We start from the raw sequence: 24,859 nt of genomic DNA on the forward strand, positions 1-24,859 counted from the left end.
TTTTATGATTATATTATCGTGTGTTGATTCTATTGAAGAATACTTTCCGTTTAGTTTTGCAACATATTTTGATTTATAGTATAATTTAATTTCCTCTTTAAAAACCATAAAAAGAAATTCACCGCTGTAGGAGAACGCCATATCGATAGGAATTTGAATAAAATTCAAAAATTTCACGTCATTCATTTTTTTGAATGGTGAGATCTGATATGTTGATATAATTGACACAATTTTAGAATTTCTTTCGGCTTCTAATTTTGTTGGATTACTACATGTGTAAATGTAATTTGGTACACCGTTACTTGACTGTATTACTAAATAACCATTACTTTCCAACTTTTTTATGTTCTTTGGTAGAATTTCATTCTTTGTTGAAGTTGTTGAAATAAATAAGCTTGAACTGAAATGATTCATTTATATGGACTTAAAAATTCGACATGAATGTAAAAAATTAAATGTAAATTTATTTAAGTTTGTGAATAAATAGAGGATATTCAAAAAAATAAAAATATGGCAGTTTTAATCTGACTACGTCAATCAGGCCATCACTAAGGGGAAACATCCCCATTATAACAAAAAGGTTTGATTGCTTGCACTTGCATTCGGGAATCAAGTCAAGTTGTTATAGCACCACAATCAAGTGTATATTTTATTAAAAAAAAGGCTTTTTTTACTCTGGGCCTGTCTAATAGTGTTTGGTGTATCTCTTACAGCTATGCGGCTTTGTTTCCTAATTGTTAATTGATCAATCCCCTTGCGTGTGGAGTATTAAAGCATAAAATCGTTTAAATTGAAGATTATAGTTCGAGTATTTATAAACTCATTAAAGATTACAAGTCAGAGATTTACTATGTTGATTTTTTATAATATTTCAAATAAGTTTCACGTTTTTTTGTTATATGTCAATCATTGCTTTAAATTATTTGCATGGGTGTTTAACACTATCATGATGAAAATACTTTATTTTTTAAATATTATTTTTCTTACGGTCTTAGAATTGCTTATTTAGAAAATCTAATATAACATTTTATATGCAGAAGTATACAAAAAGTAATAGATTTTGTGTTTTTTTTAACTTTTTATGCATTAAAATTCGAAGTATGTGGTTTTTCATGGCTTCGTGTAGATTTATAAAACTTTTTATGTATTAAAATTCAAAGTATGTGGTTTTTCATGGCTTCGTGTAGATTTATAAAACTTTTTATGGATTATTTTGAATGCCACCCTCCCCCGAAAATCGCCTATTTTGTAAAATACATTTTTGATTTTTGAAGGAATATATTTCACATACATATCAAGTATTTTCTGGTCCATTGTACATTAAACTTTGATGAAAATATATTATTTTAGTTTTTATTCATTAAATTAAGTATTGTGTGTTTAAGAAATGAAGGTATATGAACGCAGAATTTGAAGATATATTCATATAATAACTCAATGATTGTTTTAAATGAGTAAAATTTAGTTGAAAAGAGCATTTAGGTTTATTTGTATTTCAGAACTAAAAGGAATACGCCCCTGAAAATATTAGAAATATTCGCATACTAACATATAGTGTTTTTTATAAGTATAATTTATTTTGATAACAGCACCATTTTTTATTTATATTTTAGAATTAAAGGAAATACGCCCCCGAAAATATATATAATATGCTCATAGTAACATATAAATGTTTAATTTTTTTTTGAAAGTAGTGCTATCATGTTAAATATAAATTTTTCTGCTAATTATAGTTTGAGATTCTACCTTTTCCATGCTAATTTATTGGATCTATAAATAATCTCGGGTGTTTATTAAGCAACGTCGCCTTAGCCAAAAATAGACCTCAAAATTTAACTTAAAAAATCACTAAAACTCTATTAAAATAGCCTTAAAAATACATATTTGTATTTTTAGCACATAAACGTAATTAATATTATCTCAATAGCTACAAAAAACTAATTCCTTTAAATATATTTATTTATGATTGCGAAACAAAATATGCAAACACTAAGCAGTTTTTAATAATAAATTTTCTCTATAATTAAGATTTTTTTAAAATTAAATAAATTTTTATAGATGTACAAATTGGTAGATATCAACATCAGTTTATACATTATACTTTTAAATGAAAATTTAGAGCCTTTTATTTATTTAAATATAACGCTTTATCGAATAAATTATGAAATTAATATATTATTGGTATTTCAAATTATTGTATGGGAAAACAATATATTTGAGGTGGCGTTGTTTTTTTTGTATACAACTAGTGTATATTCATATATTTTTTAAATAAAGATAATCTGTCCCATATAATATATTCATGCATAGCTTTGAAATCTGTCATTAAATTTGAAATTCCAATAATATTTTATTCATCAGAATAATGTTTATATAAATTTTACTGAAATTTTTTTAATGATTTTGGACGTGAGTTATACACGATATATGATATTAGATTTAATAATAATGAGAAAATAATTTTATTGCGTATTTTTTAGGTCTGTAATTACTTTACTCGATTTTACCCTATTTCTACTTAGTTATTATATTAAGTATTTTGAATAGTTGAATAATATGGCGCATTATTTATTTATATATTTATGGTTTTACAGAGGCCATATCAAAAAAATTATGATCGTATATTTTCTCATAATATTAAATTCTTTTTATAAGCATAATGTCTAATCTGATCTAATTTCTAGATTCTAGCTTTTTCAAAAAAAATCAAAATTAACACACGAAAGAGGTGGGGACTGCGGAAAGCCCGTATCGAATGTGGTTGTTTATAAATAATGTTTCTATATCTTTTTTAAAAAAATATATTCTTCAAAATTGACGCACAAAAGTGTTTGGTACATCAAAAAACGCCTGGGTCGAATTAGAGTGTCTATAAATACATGTTTCTATAGCTTTTTGAAAAAAAAATTCAAAATAAACGCACGAAAAGGAGGTGGGGTACATCAAAAAAAGCCCGTGCCGAATTAGAGTGTTTTTAGATTATTGTTTCTATTCATATAAAAAAATTCGCATATTAATGAATTGGTGATGCCAACGGAAGCGGAAACATGTGCACAAAAATAGTGTTGAGAAAAACACACGAACGTATAAGAATTGAGCGTAGAATATGTATTTAAGAATAGTTAAGAATGATGTGCTTGAAATAGTGTACAGAAAATCTATAATATAGAGCAATCTAAATTTTTGCGCGAGCAAACACATAAAGTCAAAAGAAAAATTGAACTTTAAATAAATATATAAAATTATAGCTGTTTTTATATTAATATGAAAATTTTATTGAACTATCTAAGCTTTTCATCTTTAAAAACAGTAACTTTAGTGCAGTAATGAAGCGAGAGGCTATAAAACTACCAGTCGATGTCATTTCACACAGTTATCACTCGAAAGGATTTCATATAGGTTATAAATATGACATTAATTTTTATAAATATCGATAATACATGGATAATGATGTCTAAAAAATATTTATAATGATTTATACAATTAGTTTTTTTATTATTTATGGTTTAAAAATAATCATAAATAACTATGGGGAAGGATTACTTGAATAAATAATTTATGTAATAATTTAAAATTATGAGTCTGGGTCAATAATAGTGAATTATTTATATAAAAAGCTAATTAAAGACTATTTAGGTACAAAATACGATACTAATCTGCCTTTATTTATTATTTTTATTCCAATTAACCGAAAACTCAAAATAATAGCCATATTTATGACTTTTGTTTTAGTAAATGTTGTGTTATAAGCTTTTTTTATCTTTAAAAATATGTTTTATAATTTATAACTTTTTTTTTTTACAAATCATCAAATTTCTATTCCTTCCGTGAAAATTCCTTTTACTATCAGTATAAAAAACTTATGATAAATCCCTTATTGTAATACAGAATAACAACAAATAATTATGAAAAATATCGATACATGATAAAGATTTTTTTTTATTTGATGTAACTCACATGTTTGTTTTGAAATTTACATAACACTTACAAATATCTAACTGATAAATTGTAATGCTTCAAAACGCCTTATCATTTAGACTCTAATACAATTCTTATAAAAAGAAAAATAACTATCATTTCTAAATATTTCAATTATTTAAAAGATTTTAATGGCTCAAATATATTTTTTTTTGGTTGCCCTTTACATGTCATTTATTGGACGTGATTGGGTGCTACTAGAAACTGAAGAGTACATTAATCTTGAAAAAACATTGTTTAGTGGACAAATATTTAGTTTTAAGAAGGAGAAATGCAAAGAATCCGAACGAAAATCGGACATTGAAATTAGAAGCATTGATGACCCATCAAATTCATTTTCACACGATAATAAATTACTTACAATTAGTAAAAGCCATGATATTATTATTATTATACAAGAGGATGATGATAAGACTAAATTATCTAATTATAACGGCATTGAAGATGTTCATTTATCGAATCCAAATTTAAATCATGATGGTGATGATGAAATATTGCAATATAAGAGAAAAGAAGATACATGCGATAATGTAGTAATTAATAAATTAGAGGAAAATATGAGCAATGGAATATTTAACCATGAGCTTAAAGATAAAATAGAAAATCCTATGCCTTGTTTAGGAAGCTGTGATCTGAAAAAAAACAATTTTAATAATTTTGACAAATATAAATATGCTAAATTAGATTTAAAAGAGACTGAACATAAAGAACATGAACTTATCAAATTTGAAAATAATAAAGACCAAAAACAAATCCATTCTTCTTATGCAAAAAATAATCCTATAAAATTAAAAGAGAAAAAAATTGATGTGCAGAATTCTAAAAAAAAAGGTACAGTAAAGCCAAAAAAGAGAAAAAAGGAAAAAATTGTTGATTTAGATGAGTACATTTTTATAGGTGACATTCAGAGACATGTATTTCATTTAAAACAAACAGAGAGAAAAATATTTTATATAACTGATCATCCCGATCCAGTACCAGTTCTAAATAACTTCTTCACTCTTGACCTCAACTACGAATCAATCATTCGAGAATTCAACCACCCAATGATAAAATATGACGGTTTAAGGCTGTTAAGAATCGATATCGTGGAATGTTTAATTAGTTTTATTTGCTCATCAATGAATAACATTAAACGAATATCAAAAATGGTTTCTTATTTAAAATCTGCTACTAAAAACTTTACTGATATAAATATCTCTGAAGATAATTTAAGGCTAAACGGTTTTGGCTATCGATCAAAATATGTGCATGCTTCATTACAGAGGTTAAACACCCTTGTAAATTTTTCATGCAAAGATAGAGTAAAGATTCAAAAATTTCTTTTGTCTTTTCCTGGTGTGGGAAGAAAGGTCTGTGATTGCGTTTTGCTCATGGGTTTTTCTTTCTTCGATGTCGTGCCCATTGATGTGCATATTTTTAAAGTTTCTAAAATCGTTTTTGGGTATGATTATGATAAGCTAAATGCTAAAGTTTATAATGATTTGCAGAGTCTTTACAAGGAACGGTTCGGAATGTTTTGTGGTATCGCTCAGTTGTATTTATTTAAACTTTCTGTTGATAAAAATGTATAGGAACTTCCTCATACAATTTACTTGTGTTGAAAAATTAATTCCATCCGTTTAAATGTTTTCAATCCAAATGGTGTTTTTAATCATATCTTCTCTGATATTTATTGATTAAATGTATTATTAAAGAGATTGTGAAAAATGCACTATTGTGATGTGCTGTTTTCTAAAATCAAATTCTAATGTGAATTTATGTTGTGCTGTATTCTTAGATGTTTTTTGATAAGATACATTGTTGGAAATAGGGGCATTGCGTGCATTATTTTTTCAAATAAAATTCTAGGGTGAATTTGGTTTCACTGTATTCTTAGATATTTTGATTCGATTTATTGTTAGAATAAGGCTATTGGATGTATTAATTTTTCAAATATAATTGTAGGGTGAATTTTGTTTGCGGCCTCATTCTTTGATGTGTATAAATAAATTAATAACATAACTTTATTGTGTCATTATTATAAAATGTGTATGTTTATCAATAAAAACTTTAAAATATATTGATAAAATTGTTTTCTAAAAATAAGTGGAATTCTTTGAAAACCATGCGTGAAATTTTAAAAAAATTCAAGCTTCGTATAGCATAATAAGCCTACACTGTATATTAGGGGTAGGAACATGGGTTCTAGTGCCCAATATCATTGGTATATAAATCTCTGACTAACTATGTTAAAACTTTAGAGAATGTGTGAGCGCACATAAAGGTGGGAGCGAATTTTTTGAAAAAATTGACCCGTCAGTGTAATTAAATATTAATGGCTAGTAACTGTGGTAGAAACGATATTTTGGATTTTTAAGCTATAAGTTAAATTAAGTGTCCAATATGTATAAAATGACTGTATTTAACCACAATTTTCATGAAAAATATACAATCTATTCATAGTCACCCCGCTAATGTTACCTTTATTATATAGATTCATTCCATAATCATAATCTAAATTACCAATAAAGTTACATCTTAGAAACACCTTTAAAAATCAACTTTCTTTTTTTGAGGTAAAGATGTTAAACAGGTGGGAAATTTGTATAGATCTGTTTTTGCGGTAACTAATCATGTCAAGTAGACCAAGAGATTTCTAAAAAAAGAAAATATATTTTTAACGATAACTGGGTATCGCAAAGCGATATTTTTTCCCATGAAGATAAAAATATTTGCCTTTTTGTGATAATATCACCATAAAATTGTAAAAGTCTTTTTATAGTCGACATTATATTGCTAATAAGTGTCATAAGGATGTAAATTAGAAAGTGATTTGCGGAAATCTATTTTACAAAATTATAATACAAAGGAAAGAAGAAAAATGGGATGAATAAAAATTAATAGAGCGGGTAAAATGGCTGCTAGAGCATAAAAGAGGCTTACTCACTCTGAAATAAAAGTAAGTTATTTTATGTTGCTAAATTAGTACAAATATTTATTTCAAAGTTATTTAATGTATAGACCCCTATTAAATTACAATTTTCACTTTTATGGTATGTTTGACCGCTCAAAACAAGAGTCAGCCTTGGATTATAAAAAAACTGCACAAAAGAATTATAGAAAAGGCATTTTATTTTATTTTTTAGACCAGAAATAAAATGTAATAAGGTATTTTAGGGGGTCTTACAGCTAAAACAATAAGAATTTAAACATGCAAAGGATTTTAGATTATTTAAAATTTGAACTGAATTTCTATATCTTATTTTTTTAAAGTAAAGGCGATTGAGTATCTAAGATGGAAAATATTTAAAGGCACTTAAAAAATCAAAAAAAAGGATTAAAACGCAAGAGGCTTAAAATGTATTTTATACCAAAATAATCTCTAAAAATTTTCCACCATATCAAATAAATATTTACGATATATTATTTAAATTGTAATCTATTTCGCGGAATTGCAACAAGTTAGGCAACTATTTTCCAGGGTCTCACACTTTAACAGCGCAAAAATTAATGTAAATCTGCCATTTAATTTGTGTAAATTGGTCATCACAAGACTATATGAGGCCGGAAAAATAATTTTTGAGATCTGCCAGTTTAATTTGTTTAAAAACAGAAAAACCGATTCGAAATAAGCTTCATAGTCTTCTGGGGAGCCTTACATTTTTGTTTGAATATTTGATCGATAAAAAAAAACACATCATTTCGAAGAAATTTATCATTCTTTTTCATGATTCTTTTTCAAAAAAACGTTCTGAATGGATATTTTATATAGTAAACGAGCATAATTATGTACGCGAATCCTTTGAAGCATATTTAGACGTCAATATTCTTTTAATTTTGCACGCAATGAAATATTTTCTATTCTTAAAAAAATAAAACAGTAATAATAAAAAATTAAAACCATATCAATTCGACTCAAAATGACATCTTATCATCGACGATGAAACTGATTGAAACTTTGGTAGATAAGCCTTAGATCGATTTTTATGTTAAAAAATACCCAGTCAAGTCAAGAAAACAATTCTATCATATAACGTCCTTGAAAACATACCAAGAGCCTTTGTCATGCCTTAAAAATAAATGCTGCTGTGAATCATCATTCTCATATTAAACACAAATTAATTCACAATTACGAACTTAAATAACTTACCTACACATAAAAATCCAACTAACAGCGCGAATATCTATATCTATATTAGAGCCAAATATTATATAGCTTTCTAATAATAAAAAAATAAGTAAATTTGGCATTTAAGTTTACAAAAAGAAACATTCTCAAACACTTACATTATAAAGATATTAATGTGCATTCTATTTTTTTATTTACCAATACGTTCTTAATGTTTAATTTATTTTTAATTGGTTTTTTACGCATAAAACTTTTAAGTGGATTTAAACTAACCTATAATGTACAATACTTCAAATTTAAATTTTACATGGGTATATTTTTTTATGCGCGAATTTATGCTGAATCTGTTAATTTAATGTGGGATTTATAAATGAAAAGGACAATAACTTTTGCTCCATGGTATTTTAGAATATCGGTAAATTAATTATAAGATAGAATGAAATTTATAAAATTAATGATATATTTAACGATTAAAAATAAATATACTATAAAAATATTCTATCTTTAATCGTATTTACAATTATTTTGATGTAATCTTTTACCGTGGACTTTTTATGAAAAAAATAATAAAGTACCTTTTATAAACATAAATTAAATATTAGAGTAGTAAAGCAAAAAAAAATGGACAGAGATACAATATTATATTATTTCATAGGAGCTATACGTTAAAAATTACAATTTAATCTATTATATCTTAATAAAAATTTAAGCAAGTAGTACATCGCCTTTGATATATATAAATTCATATAAAAAATTACTGTTTATGCTAAAATAAATCCCATCCGAAAAAAAAAGAAATTTACAGATTTGGGATTCCTTATTATTTATATAGTCAAATACAATATATTTAAGTGGTTTTAATATGACAAATTTCTTCGTAATTTTTTAATTTAGTAACAAAAGCCCAAATTTTAAGCCACGAAAAATTCATTAAAAAAATTGTACTTTAAGTTTGTATTTGCGCTGATTAATGGTTTAATTAAATCTATTGGATAATATTTTAATACTAGATATGCTCAAATAAGAGAGTGGGTTTAATTATAGATCAAATCTAATCGTATAGATGCAATCATATTCGTAAATATGGTTTAAGAAAAATAAAATAAAAGTTACAATATAAATATCAAAAATATCTGCTTTAATTTTTCTCATAAACATTTTTCTCCCAAGAAAAAAATATAACTGGGTTTAATGATCATACTATAAGAACATAATTACAAGTATAATTTTCTAATGATAGGAAATTTTTGCCGTTTCTCCCGCGTGATTCAATAACAGGAACTAAGGCTAAACAAAATCGGCACCATAATCAAGAAAATTTTAGATAATATTGCTTTTTTAAACGAATTTTATATAAATCTTTTAATTTAGGGGTATATTGTATTTTATTCATTAAAAATACGCCTGTGTGATTTTTGAATCGTATATATCTTAATTTGTTATGCTTAAAATAGGAATCCACGACCTGCAAAAATAATATAATAAGTTTTTAAATTGTTTGTATTTATATCTCAAAACAAAATACGATTTTCGTTTCTATCCGCAAAGATTAAATATTGAGTGAGGTTAAATTTAATCATTGAATTGATTAAATACATATGATATCATAAGAATTTTAGATAAAAAATGCATATACCCTTTTATTAATTTCTTCGTGTTTGCAAAAGGGAATAATATAAGTCACCAAAATTCATTTTTTAATAATTTTTTTAATTTTCAGTAATTACAAATTTCGTGATAATAATAAATAATATGTGACACAAATATTAATGATTTGAGAATTTATTATTAAGATAAAGAAATTTTCGAGACGTGGATTTGAATACTTTCAAAATCTCATTTTGGAATGATACTAAGCGCTTATTTTATCCTACCTCGCCTAGGAAAATCCACCAGAAATAGGAAACTTAGATATCATCTGTACAATTTAAACACTAGGATTTCGAAAATAGATATACTTTTATTGTTCTAATGCGTGTGCATATAAAATCTCAGAAATAGATCGTTCCTTACAATATAAGTTGCTCAAACATGTGTATCTTATAACTTTACACATGACCATATACTAGTTGTACAGTATGAAATAAACTCGATATGTTCTTTTTTTTGCTTCGTATATATTACCATATATTTTTTATTTTCCTTCTGAATTTATATGGATTATTAATTAATTCTGAATTACATTGGAATTTTATTTTTCGGTTTACTAAGAATTCATGAATTTTTTATCTGTTTCACATTACATAATAGATAAAATAATCTCTATATACCATATTTATTTAATTTACCTTGATCGATCACCCATTTGTGGCCCTGCGCGTCTTTTCATTTTTAAAATTATGCGATTGATGCAAAACCAATTATATTGACTTAAAAAACCCAATGATACTTAATATTTCCCTATATAAACACCAATATCAGAAAATTACTTATTTACTAGAATATTCATATATGTTTATAGAAATTTCAGATGTAGCCGCAAATGATTGTCATATTCACATAATTTTTTTAGTTTGTATACCTCAAATTCATATTTTTTCTTTTTTTAAACTTATAATACCCACTATAAAAAATGGAATTTTTTCATTATCAACTGTTTGTTTTTTTTAGTGTTCATTTTGACACGATATAATTGCAACGCAAATCAAAGAATATATCTAGTTTTTAGTTAGATAAAAATTAATGCACTTTCTTAATATTTTTACTATTTTAGTCTATAAATCATGAAATTAAAATTAAAAATTTTCTATTTAGCTAATCTCACATAAAAATTTTGTGATAGCTATAATTTCTTGATTTTGATGACAGGTATGATTGTATGACAATAAAGCATTCTAAAAAAAATATAGAAAATGCACATAAAATGTAAAACGACTTTATATAATCGACTACTTCGTATACATCTCAGTTTAACTAAGATTTATAGCTAATTTAAGTTTTACTTGTGAAATTTTTTATTTATTTGGAATTGATTTTAAAATTTTTGATTCTTTAGATTGTCTCATATAAATTTCAGATCATATATTTAGTAAACAATGCACTTGAAGTCATCTTATATGAGAGAAGAAGAGAAATTGATGGAAATAAATCAGGTAAAGTGTCAAAAGATGCATCAAAGAGTTGTGTTATATTCTCAATGGGCTGACTACTTCTTCAATAGATGACATTGATAAAAAAAATATCATAACCCATAAAAAAAAAATAATATATTTAGTAAAAAAAAAGGTATTTGAAAGATTCTACTAAATAAAAATCAGAAAAATTAACCGGTGTCAGAATATGACGTAAAGAGATAGAGTGTAATGTGTATACGGGTATTCTCTGTATAAAAGAGTAAAATGATAATTGTTAATTTATTCGCATTCGTAATTTATATTGCCATTTTAATATTTACTTGAAATAAAAACGAAAGACTGTTGTTCTTTCTGTTTATACTGGTTATAATTATATGCGATAACACTGCTATTTTTGATTGATAAAAAAAGTATGCTGGTCTTAGATTTAATGTGATTTAGTATGTTTTTAGATGCTTTAAAAACACGATTTCAGAAATACAATATTCTACATGTGTACATGGGCTAAATACATGCGATTTGAAAAGGTATACGAAATATTTTTTGAATGAACATAAAGATCAGAACTTTTACTTTGATAAAAATATAATTTTGGTTCTTTTATTCAAAAATAATTATTGATCAATTTTAATTATTTACAGCATTTATAAGGATTTATAAAATTTATACTATTTCTTATGGTTGTCTCACAATTAATCTGGAAAATTAGGATATACGATATAGAGTTTGTAACACATATTCATAAAAGAGATTCAAAAACCATATATTAAATTTCATAATTGTAAATAGAAATGATATCTAAGGGTGATTTTCTGCTTTTCATAATACACTAACTCATTTATATGCTAAGTTATAATTAATTATACATTGATAATAACATTTTTTCCAGTGAGAAATATTTATTAGTATCCCATAAGTTCGAGTCATATGATAAAATTTATTTTTGTTGTCTTGTAGCATTTAATTTTAAGCCCAATAAAATCAAAGTTAGGAGATTAAATTGAACTTTATATTTCTTAAATATTTTTTAAAACATTTATGTCCCTTATATTTGAAAGCTTGCTAATTAAAAAAATGTTGAATTCTGTAAGATATAAAGAAACCAATATTTTTAGTTTTTCTAAAAAATCACTGTAAATTACATATAAGGGTTCAGAGTAATTCATTTGTTACCTTACATGAATATTAACTAATACATTTATGGACTAAAATTTATATTACATCTAATTGGTTTTGGAGAAATGATACAACTGTATGAAACCAATGATTATTAAAATTCAGTTTCAATTTGTTTCTACAAATAATTATAGCAAATCAACGTGAAACGAAAATGATATTGTTTTACATAGTTATTTATATAAATTCACTATTTTCAGCACAATTAATGAAAGATCTTAGCCTTAAAGAACTCTTAGAAAAATGTCCAAATCTGATGATAGGCATGGCTGGATGCCCAGACTGCAAAGTCGCTTATGACATGCTCTCCCAAGAACACATGTGTTTTTGTTATTGTCCCAAGGAAACACATGCAAGCTTAGTTGATGAAGTTAAGAGAACACAAAATGGTTACGCTAATTTTCCAATGATTTATATAGGTGGTGAATTTGTAGGAAGTGAGAAAGATCTTGCCAAAAAGATTAAGAAATAAAAAACAAGCTTCTGCGAAATAAAACTTTATGATATATTATACACTTGTAAAATTTTGTTTTTCATAAAGTTTAACACATGCGTGTAATTTATGGGGCAAAATGATAACTTATGATTGTTTTTCTATTAGAATATTTAGAGAAGGGTCTCTAAACAAATGACAAAATGATGTACATGATCATAGAATTATTTTATACAAAAATATATATAATTTTTTAAGTTATCACATATTGTAAGGCGCTTTTTACTGATAAAAAAAATACTTCGTGCACCTTTTCATGCAGTAAATATCTAATATGAATTTTTGCATTATGGTTTGCTAATATGACACACATATAAAGTATTTTAAATATGGGTTAATTTTGATATTGTAATTTTATATTTTCTCTTAAGTCTTAACGTGATTGATTTCCCGTAGAACTATCATATACACTTGGCTGTATCTTCTTCGATATCTCACTACTTCTCAAAAACTATTGGTTATAGGTTTTCACAATCCTAGAGTTAGTATATATGTCCGATAAGGTTTGTGAATTCGAAATCTTTGATGATTTTTTATGACATATGGCACACATAAGGATGTTTTTGTTTGGTCTTTAATTTTCTAAAGGATTTAATATTTACTAATTATGTCACACTTTCATTCTGGTCATCTTTATATGGTGAAGTCAGTATGTGTTAATGTTGTAAGAGTATATTTATTTACCCCTTGCCGTTCTTTTTGGGATTCAAGCAATTGTGCATGATTTTTACTAATACTTAGGATCTAAAAAATAATTAAATTTATTAAATTTGATTAGATTTAAGTAAATTTTTACAATAAATACGGATTTTCTATAATGCATATTTAAGCATTGAAAAAGGCTCAAAGCAAAAATTAAATGTTTATTGTATTTTTATAGTCTAGAAGTATGTGTGCTCGATTGATATAAAAATATTTTTTTTAAGTTATTTCTAAAATATCTTTTTATATACATTTTAATAAAAAGTATCATTTTAATATTTTCTTCAAAGTAACTTTTTTTAATATGTCAAAGCTCATATTCTTGCAAAATTTTTAGGCTGACATAAAGCGGATCTGAATTATTTGTTTAAAATTTAATTAATTCGAATAGATCAAAAGTTCTGCACAGTAAATTTTTTTATAAAAACATTGTCCATGAAATCATCTTTTGGAATACTATATAAGCGAAAAATTGCAATGAGAAGATGAAATACAGCCAATATATTTAAGGTGATTTTTTTTGAAATTTAGGGTATAATATCCTTAATGTTGCTGCGTTTCTTATCAACAAATATGCATAATTGATTATAATACCAAAATAAAAATGAATATGAATCAAGGGAACATATCTCATGTCTTATTCAATTTAAAAATGATATGTTTTACTGTATTTATTGTAAAAAGCAAATTTTTATATATTGATTCTGATCTGGTACAATTACACAATTTTGAATTTTAGAATACTGAAAATGACAACAATCACTCTTTTCTAAATTTACTTACCCTATTTTTTGCCTCAAATAAAAGATTAATAATATTACAGGTTAAAACTACTGTGATTATAGAGTAATTTTGATTTTCACGTAAAAATATGCTCTGAATTGCAGTGATGATATGCCGATTCGGAACTAAGATAAATTTTTTTTAGCGCCATGTAAATAATTTCCAACTTTTTTATATATGGTTTGAAATGTCTTATATATTTAAGCCTATATGTGAAATCAGCATACATTCAATGGTTTTTTTATTATTAATCATTAAAAGATTTATTTTATTTAATTTTAAAATTTTCAATAATAATTGAATTTTTTAATTATATTTTATAATAGCTTAGCCAGAAGATAACCAAGAGTATGCTTAAAAATTAAATCCCAAACTCTTAGATTAAAAAATTCCTCCTCGGCTATTTTTTCAATCTTTTCTGGTTTGTCCGGTTTAAGGAATATTTTTATATGATCATTTATGAATCTTGCGTGCATTGGTGAAAGTGAGAGATTGTAGTAATAACTAAAGTTCAGATTCGTTGTATTTCTCATAGATATCATTAGATTATCGATATCCGTAATTATTTTTTGAAAGGAAGCCAATGTATGCATTGTAATTTCTTCGATCTCATTAGAATCAAAAGTATGCTTAATATTTGGTATTGCTGCATATATTTCATGAACGAGAGCTTTATTTGTTATGGAGCTTATAAAATGGCAACCTTTTTTATAATCATTTTTTATTCTTTCTGTATCGATAAAGAAAAAAATGTGAAATTCTATTTTTGAAGATAAAGAAATTTCTTTCTCCATTTCGTGCTTGAATTGATCGATAAGCACATTATCATTCAAACTAAAATTTATTGAAATGTATTTTATCTCGGTTTCCGTCTCTATATTGTTATATGTTATTTCTTTTTTGGTCTTCTTATCATAAAATTTTAAATAAAATTCGGATTTTATAAAATCATCTATTAATAGATAATACATTGCCGGAAAGATTCTTTTCATGATTGTATACTTTGATATAGATTCCAATTCCTTTCTATCCCTTGTAGATTTTATTTTCTTGGTTGGTTTTATATTTTTATCATATTCTATTTGTGAAGCGCCATAGCCTCTGAACACGTTTATACATGCATAAGTATTATTTTCTGTAGATGCACATCTGACCTTAAGAAATTCTTGTACATTATAATCTATATATAAATTGGGGGTATTTGAAACACCCAATATAACTTCAACAATTATGTTTTTCATTATCTCTATAAGATTTTGTACAACGTCACAATCACTCCTATCAATGAGACTTTCTAATATTTTTCTACTAATCTCGTCATGATTTTTTAAAAGATATCCGAATAACTCGTAAGTTAATTCTATTTCTTCTGTGTTATATATTTCTTCAAAAGTCCGAGGAAATTTTGGCGAAGAGGTACTCACAAATATTATTTCTGGTGATTTGGATGTTTCTTGACAAAATTCGCTTTTGGATTTTATTTTACCCAATCTGAATGTATCTTTAGACTCGATACATCGACCATAAATGCTCCTTTGACTTTTTCGATCTTTTTTTTCGGTTGTTTTCTTTGAATCTCGAATATTTCCAGCATTTATTAATTTGATATATAAAACATAACACTTTAGCAGTAAAATGATGCGCATTTGGGGTGTTTTGATATAAGGATATTAAATATGTTTATCTGATCAAAATTATACTTTAAATATATTAGAGAATAAAAATTTTCCCGTTTAATCTGGAAAATAGCAAAAAAAGGAATGTACCTGTCACAGTTTCCAAAAAAAATAATATTGGAAATCATGATGGTATTGTATTAATCTATAAAAATATTATTATTAAAAAATCACCGTATTTATGATTTAAAATGTTAGAAATAGCAATATGTGGTTTTTAGAAATACAGCATTATCATATTTTTTAAAAAATTATTACACTCATGCTTGATAATTTAGCTTTCGAAAAAAATAAGCATTTATAAATTCACATGTATAATTTAGATAATATATACAAGTGAATTTATACGATTTTTTGTTCCGCAATTAGCCATTCATTTTATATTTTCTATATTATTATATTGTACTGCTATAATAAAATTTTTATGCTATCAGCAGATAAAATTCAAGTTTATTGCATAAAAATTGCTTCAATATGTTTAGATATTTTGTGACAAACTAAGAATCTAAAAGCGCGCAGGGAAATACCAACAGCGTCTAAATATTAAAGTATATGCTTATAGATATTTTAATCAAATTCAGTAAAATAAAATAATCAAGGTCTTCTTACTCGCAATTTTTCTCTTAAAATGGGTGGCTTAAATTATCTTGGGATTTTCTTACGTTAAAATGGCAAAAAAAAAAGCACTAAAAAAAATACAATATAATTTTTTTACAAAATATTTTTTGTGGATCGAAATCGCACAATACAATGTGATTTATATTAAGAATGGGTCAATTTATTATGAATTTTGATTTCAAAACTACGAACTAGGAGATGTATCATGTATTTCACACTAGCAATAAGATAATAGAGCATATGAATGCACACATTAATGATTATATTTTTTAAAATGAAATTTGATCAAATATTTTTGGAAAAAAAGTTGAATCCTTGTCTTGATTTGGTTACGATATACACTCATACTGTTTCGAAGTTAAATTCAGTCCATAAGAAAAATATTTAAATATTTTTTTGGTTATTTTCAATCATACGAGTGCCTTTTTGTAAAGAAAGATCCAATTATAAATTACATACACTCAAACAAAATATTTAGGATAAAGATATTCGAGTAGATATAAAAGTAAAAAATATAATAAAAACCACACATTGTAATTTATACACAAGCAAAAAAAAATATAGTTGATAAAAATATTCGAACAGATCTAAATGAATAAAACTGTATGAAATTAAATGTACTAGTATGAATAGATTTTATAAAAATTACAGGTATTCAAACTTTTGTTTGTTTACAAAGGAAATCTAATAGCGATAAGGAATAATAAGCAAAGTCTAAATATATTTTCAAGGTTCAATAAAAGTAGAATAAGTATTTTTTTATGGTATTCTTCATAAACGTGTAATTATTATTATTTTAACGTGTTAATTATATTCAAAACGCATGAATTTTAATAAAAAAATATCAAAAAATTATATCCGGCCAATTAACACATATTTCTTATACTTATAATATTACACGTGCATATAAAAATGACGATACTTTTGTGTTTATATGATCTGCTAATTTGACATTGTTATCATACAGACTTTTTAATAAAAATTATTATATTTTTGCATTCATTGTATTAGACTTATTCTATTTCACATATCATTTAAATTTCTTCAAAATTAATTATAAAAATTAGATCTGTGAATATAAACTAAATCTTATGAGAATAAGTCGCATTTTTTGAAATAATAAAAACGATCAAATTGGAAATAAAGCATAGAAAATAGATATATGATTACCGAATAATTTACTATTTTGTTTATACTAAAATTTTGTAGGAGAAAATTAAGCTGCTGAAATACTTTAAAATACATGAAACTTACATTTTATTTACATTAAATTTCTCTAAAAAAAATAACTAAATACGTCATGATAAATGATGATTTCTTTTTCTAGACAACGTTTCTTAGAAAAATTGATTTTAAAACAGAATTAATGGAATGAAAAACAATATGGCAAGATTTTAAAGCATAATCATGAACATATAAGAAGTAATTATATATTTCACAGCATTTAGATAGCAAGAAAATTGATAAAAAACCAAAAAATTATCAATTGAAATTTCATTTTTATTATTTAGGCAATAAAAATTTTTAGTTTGTAAGAGTACTGTAAAAATAAGATATTTAAGTAGTTAGAGGATATGTGGGCAATTAGATAAAAGTTTACTGCTCTATTTTTCTCAAAAACTCCTTTCACAAAAGGTATATATAGGTTTCTATTACCACTTCACGAGAAACATATGAGTACAGGATATAAATAATATGTGGAATAAAGATTTTAAAGCTGTTATTTAGCGGGAACATACGGGTCAAATATAGCGCTGTTTGCACAAATATTATGTCATAATGTGAATTTATGTTTCAAAATATTGCAGGGTCCGCTTTTTGATAGTTATCTTTAGATACTGCGGCTAAGAACATATTTTGTTCTAATTTGAAAGTTACAGTACATTTATATCGCGTGCAAGATCAATAAAAATCAAATATCTATGGCTTAAATGCGCTCGCATATTAAAATTTATCGAATAAAAATCTAAAAAATCTCGCTTATTAGAAATTGATAAAAAAAATATGTAAATAAATGTTTTTTATATGAGTTTGTGTGATAATTGGAAGCCGTGGATGCCTTATGCAGAATCTAAATATTATACTAACTAGAAATACAATAACAGACAAAATCTTCGCCTATAAATAAATAGTTGCAGTATTAATAAAAGAATCAATTATAATGGTGACATCTTAACACTTAAAAAGTATGAACGCGTATTTTAATGGGTTAATCTGTGAAATAAGTTGAAAATTTCAAAGTAGATAAAAAATTATGGGATTAAACCTATTAAATCTGTATGTAATGCCTTTTTGAAATCTAACATCTGGCATCAATGTGGTTTTGTTGATATTTTCGCGTGTGTGTGTATTCAAGCCATTAAATCATAAAATATTAATTTTAGAATATGATTAAATTATGAAATTGGATAAAGATCGAGCTGTGGGGCTTTTCACAATATTTTTTAAATTAAATCATTTAGATCCCTAGATCAATGATATACATAAGTTTTATGATTTATTTTATTTTTTATATCTTATCAGAATTTTTTTATTTAAATGACTAGTTTAAAAGGTTTACTAATCTAAATAGATATTTAAATGGTTTTTCTTTATTAAATTATATATAAATAAGTTAATTTGCGATGCTCCCAGTTTTGAAGGAATAATAAAAGGTAGATTCTGGGTTTCTTATGGCTAAAAAATTATTTGATTACTAAAGCAAGGTGTTTATATCTTTATACACAAGTATTTACTACTTGATATTGGTCATATTAATGGAGATTATAGTTATAAAAATATAATAAAATAACAGCTATATTTCAATCTAATTGGAAATTGGGACGGATTTTAGACTTTGTATATGTAGAATAGCCAATATTGCTTGCTTTATTTTTTTTTGACATTATAAATGCGATAAATAATTCACTATAATGTACTACAAGGTTTAAGTAGATATGTTTTAGATAAATTCAATAAAAGTAATTAGATAATAGGCTTAGATCACCAGTAAACTGAGCTAAAGCAAGCTGAAAAATAATTCTAAACTGGCAAAAATATATAAATAAAAATAAATGACACAAGCAAATAAAAATAAAAAAGGGCCACAAGAAAATAAAAAATTTCTGCTTGAATTAGATACTTTGGATGGCTATGATTGGAAAAAATATAAATGAAAATAAATAATATGAAAATGAACATATAGCCATCAAATTTGTGATATATAATTAAATGTTGTGTCTACTTATACACATTTGTTTTGGGTAATAAACCTTTTTAAATAATATAATACGGTTTTTGTATTAAAAATAGATTTAAAACTTAGGTTGTAAGCTATAGTGATTTACATTTTTTTAATAATTGAGGTTCTATATATGTATTTATGTGCCTGTGTGAAGCTTTAATTATAATAGAAAGTAGTGATTATTATTCTTATAGTGTATTTTTTACATATTGAAGATGAACATAAACAAAATCTTATTTTTAAATGATATTTAAGTAATATCTTGAGGGAAATATTTTGTCAAAAATCCTCGGTAGGTTAATTTGAATTTTAGCTTTTTATAGTTGTTCAAGCAAAACTTTATACTCGTCTATATATTTTATTTTATGAAAAATTATCTGTAGGTTAATTTGAATTTTAGCTTTTTATGGTTGTTCAAGAAAAACTTTATGCTCTTCTATATAATTTATTTTATCAAAATTTCGTGATAGTTTAATTTGATTTTTGGTATTTAAATTTGTTCAAGCAAAACTATAACTCTTCTATATAACTTATTTTTTCAAAATTTATTGATAGGTTAATTTGATTTTTAGCTTTTTATAGTTGTTCAAGCAAAACTTTATACTCTTCTAAATAATTTATTTTTTCAAAATTTATTGATAGGTTAATTTGATTTTTAGCTTTTTATAGTTGTTCAAGCAAAACTTTATACTCGTCTATATATTTTATTTTATGAAAAATTATCTGTAGGTTAATTTGAATTTTAGCTTTTTATGGTTGTTCAAGAAAAACTTTATGCTCTTCTATATAATTTATTTTATCAAAATTTCGTGATAGTTTAATCTGATTTTAAGAATTTAAATTTGTTCAAGCAAAACTTTACGCTCTTCTATATAATTTATTTTTTCAAAATTTCTTGATAGTTTAATTTGATTTTTGGTATTTAAATTTGTTCAAGCAAAACTTTCGATTGCTTTATAGAACAGATTTGTCTGATATGTCTTTCCACCTCATCATATTTACAATCGACTTCTCTCAAGACTTATTAGCTCAAGTGTTCTTTCCATTCTATTATTTGTGCGTATGCTTCCGCTTCAGTTGGCTCCCAACTTCTTAATATATGACTTATCGTATTTGTAACCACACCATCCCATTTATGACGTATGGCAATATTCGAGTTCTATATTTGTAACTAAGGGAGAGTTCATTCTCCAATAGATCGCATTTTCAACATTCACCGGATTAAAAACACTCGTTATTCATATTTCTATTAACGTGATCAAGTTTTTCCTTTTATCGTACACGAAGATGTCTGCTCTGCTCTATCATGCCATAAGAAAAATCTTAAAATACTATTTATCGGAATAAATAAGAGGGGGATGTTTAATGATGGATGCTTGACGAAAAAATGATCATATATAATGTTTATAGGCTTATTTACTGAATATGTTAATCGAATCTAATAAAAAAATATATTATTTGATACAAGGTGTTATAGATTTAAAAATAGATTTTTAAAAAATGTCATTCATTATCTGTTAATTTAAATATATTAAATGAATTATTGAACTTGTTTCTTTATTAAATTAGTTCATAGACTTTTCATTGGATCTTGGTGGATAGCGTCTTCTTGCATTAAAATTTCGGTTACCACCACCGAAGAAAGCGGGTGCAAGACTTAAACTGTGGTTTTCATCGATTTTCTTACCATCAAGCTTGATCACAGCAGCGTTTTTTCTTTCCTCAGAATCATATTCAGCAATACAGAATCCTTTATCCATATTTCTTGTTGCAAGCCTACAATTTCCAAGAAGTTCTGTAATGTCTTTTTCACTGAATTCATTTGGGATACCTCTGATGAAAACCTTTGTCTTGCTGAATCCAGGTCTTGCAAATTGTCCTTCATTGTTTCGAGGAGCACTTGGTCTTCTTTCATCATTACTTACTGGCTTTGAGGTTGTTCTTGGTGCAGCACTTTTTACGCCTTTGACTGCATATGAAAGCTCAACTTTCTTTCCGTCCAAATTCATTGTATCAAAGTGCTTGTCAATGACTTTGGCTGCATCTTCCCGACTTTCGTACGTTACGAACCCGATTCTTAACTCCTTTTCATTTCTCATTCTCTTGCTGTATTTGACACTGTTCAAAACTCCGAAAGGTTTGAAAGTGTCTATTAGAACTTGGAGGTCAGTTTTTGGCGATAAGTCGGTGATTACAATTGTCTTTGATGTTTTCTCTTCCATTTGAGGGGGGGCTATTTTTTTAGTATTTATATTTCTAAGAAAATCTTAATTTAAAGAATTGGAAGGAAAAGTTAGAAGTTTCATTGAAAACATAAATTATCAGATGTTTTTTGAACTACGTTTCTTGATAAATTCTTAATTCATGTAAAATCTAAATTTAAAATATATTGGATTGAAATAAAATGCTAAGATATTCTTAATTTTGAGACTTGACATGTGGTTAATTAATACTCACATATTAATTTTTCGTTATTTTTGGTAATTAAACATGTCAAAAGTAATTAATTTATCGTAAAACGATATATATTCGGCATATAAAACTTATATACAGCCCAAAAATCTATGAAACACCTTCACAATCTTTTAAGTAGTGTCGTTTCGTGCGAAATAACAACAAAATGAAAAGCTAGACTTTCTACAAATATAAAAATCTTTGAAATACTAATATAATTTTATAATATAGTTTCGTTTCGTGCGAAATAATAACAAAATGAAAAGCTAGACTTTCTATAAATATAAAAATCTTTGAAATACTAATACAATTTTATAAAATAGTTTCGTATCGTACAAAATAACAATATAATAAAGCTTAACTTTTAAAATCTATAAAAATCTTTGAAATACTAATATAATTTTTTAGAATAGTTTCGTATCGTACAAAATAACAATATAATAAAGCTTAACTTTTAAAATCTATAAAAATCTTTGAAATACTAATATAATTTTTTAGAATAGTTTCGTATCGTACAAAATAACAATATAATAAAGCTTAACTTTTAAAATCTATAAAAATCTTTGAAATACTAATATAATTTTTTAAATAGTGTCTTATCGTGCGAAATAACTTCAAACTGAAAAGCTAGACTTTCTATAATATAAAAATCTTTGCAGTGTATAAACTTATTTATAAAATTCGATCGCTTAACTGCAATATTGTTTACGTTGATTGTATTCAATGTGTAGTTTAATTCATATTATAAATAAAATATTAGCTTATTATCTTTCCAAAACCGTAAAATTATATTTAAAATAACAAATATTTAATAGCCATAACTTTAATATTATTATATTTTTTTGCTTAATATATATAGCATTTAAATTCTTTTTAATTTACTTATAATATGCTGGTCTAAACACTATAAATGAATTTCTAAAATGAAATAATTATTTTATCAACCATGTGTGTATAATAAGCTTTCTTTTTAAAAATGAAAAAAAAATGTGTAAATTTTGATTTAATTTATCAAGGGTAGTGTAGTTGAGTGGTTTCAAATGCGACGATCTGAGGTTAGTCTTGGGTTCCGATTTCGCGTATCAATTAAAATTCAAATAATCATTAAAGAAATTATGTGCAATATAGGCATAAGCCATGATAACATTGACTTGCCAAGTGGAAATAGATGGTTGGGATGAAAGTCATCGAACTAATCTCTCTATCGGGAAAGAACCTACATCTTCTGTAGGTATACAATTAAGTAAAACATATTCCTAGGTGAACGAACAGTAGAAAAAATCACATATTTTCATATATTGAGTCCGCCTTTAAATTAAGTTCCAATCCACGTAAGCACAGTCTATAAGAAGTATAAGATTAATACATTATATGCAGCAGCAGTATAGCAAATGTTCTTAATGCTAGTCGGCATTCCTCTTAAATATGAAGATAAAAACAATATAAAATCCATTTCACCTGTATTTTAACTCAGTAATCAAAGTCGCAAGGTATGATGGGAGTGTTTTATCCAAGTACGTTAATAAGAAAAGCCGTGCAGGTGATGCTTCTTTCTGCTTTACACCAAACTCTAGAGAGCCTGGAAGGTTGAGACGTTTATTAAAGGTACTGTTGTTTTTTTTATATTGAATTTTTTATGTATAAAGAGAACAACTCTATAGTTTTTTTCCTATGTGTAAGGAATACCGGCGAAAACAGAAGCATATGCACAAACAATAGGATGTATGTAGACAATAAATACTCGGATATTGAAAGGAGAAGAAGATTGCAGTTGGGACGGATTAAAATAAGTATTCCCTACCTTAATTGGCTTTTTAAGTTTTGCTTGGTTACAAAGGATTAATATACGAAACTAACGCATTCATAAATTTGTATTAATTAATTAAATTTATAAATACATGTTTTCTCTGCAGTACGGTGTCATTTAAAGTTATTTTTGGCAGAAAAAGAGTAATATGTAATGATCTAAACTAACCGGTAAATAGCTTAAAGCGTAGTTTTGCAGATATATTATTTTATAAAAAACGTATTTATACCAATCTGCAATATAAATTATTACAAATAAATATTGATGTGGTTTGAAGCAATTAACACGCCATTTTTTATATTTTTAATTGATCCACATATTATATTAGACAATCTAATATTTATGGATTATTTGTGTTTCATGCTTAATGTGTAAATAAAATTACATACAATTTTAAGTTTTAAAAGTTGCTTTTTACCATAAAAATATATTATTGCTTCCGACTCTATTTTTTTAATTTATTATTTTGGGATTATTGTGTTTCGACCATTATTTTTTAAAATAAAAATTTTATATTTTGTTCAAAAATTTAGAATATTTAGCTTAGTCGTAAATTAATTAATAATTTTAATGCCCATAAGTTCAAGTCAACCTTATCCATGTTTTTAATTAACTTTCTAGATTTTTGATAAACAGACAAATATGGGCACTAGCTCTTTATTTAAGTTCTAATCATAATATTTGCTTGGTCTAAGGTTTTTGAACAGCCGAACGGCTAGTATTTTTTGCATTCACAGCTTATTCTTTTTAACAAAAGTACATCA

At 25.4% G+C, this 24,859-nt stretch overlaps 1 protein-coding gene across 1 annotated transcript in view; it reads right to left on the minus strand.

Moving 5' to 3' along the window:
- Positions 1 to 4,595: 4,595 nt before the first annotated feature.
- Positions 4,596 to 24,859, minus strand: part of LOC147063119 (uncharacterized) — a 65,646-nt gene continuing 45,382 nt past the window's right edge. Inside the window, exon 5 of the mRNA XM_085960158.1 lies at positions 4,596 to 4,610. Within this exon, the coding sequence (XP_085816284.1) occupies positions 4,596 to 4,610 (15 nt within the window). The remainder of the gene's footprint in view (positions 4,611 to 24,859) is intronic.

Source organism: Rhyacophila brunnea, unplaced genomic scaffold (genome assembly GCF_057557595.1).
Source record: "Rhyacophila brunnea isolate RB1 unplaced genomic scaffold, BYU_Rbru_1.0 scaffold_96, whole genome shotgun sequence".
Lineage (NCBI taxonomy): Eukaryota > Metazoa > Arthropoda > Insecta > Trichoptera > Rhyacophilidae > Rhyacophila > Rhyacophila brunnea.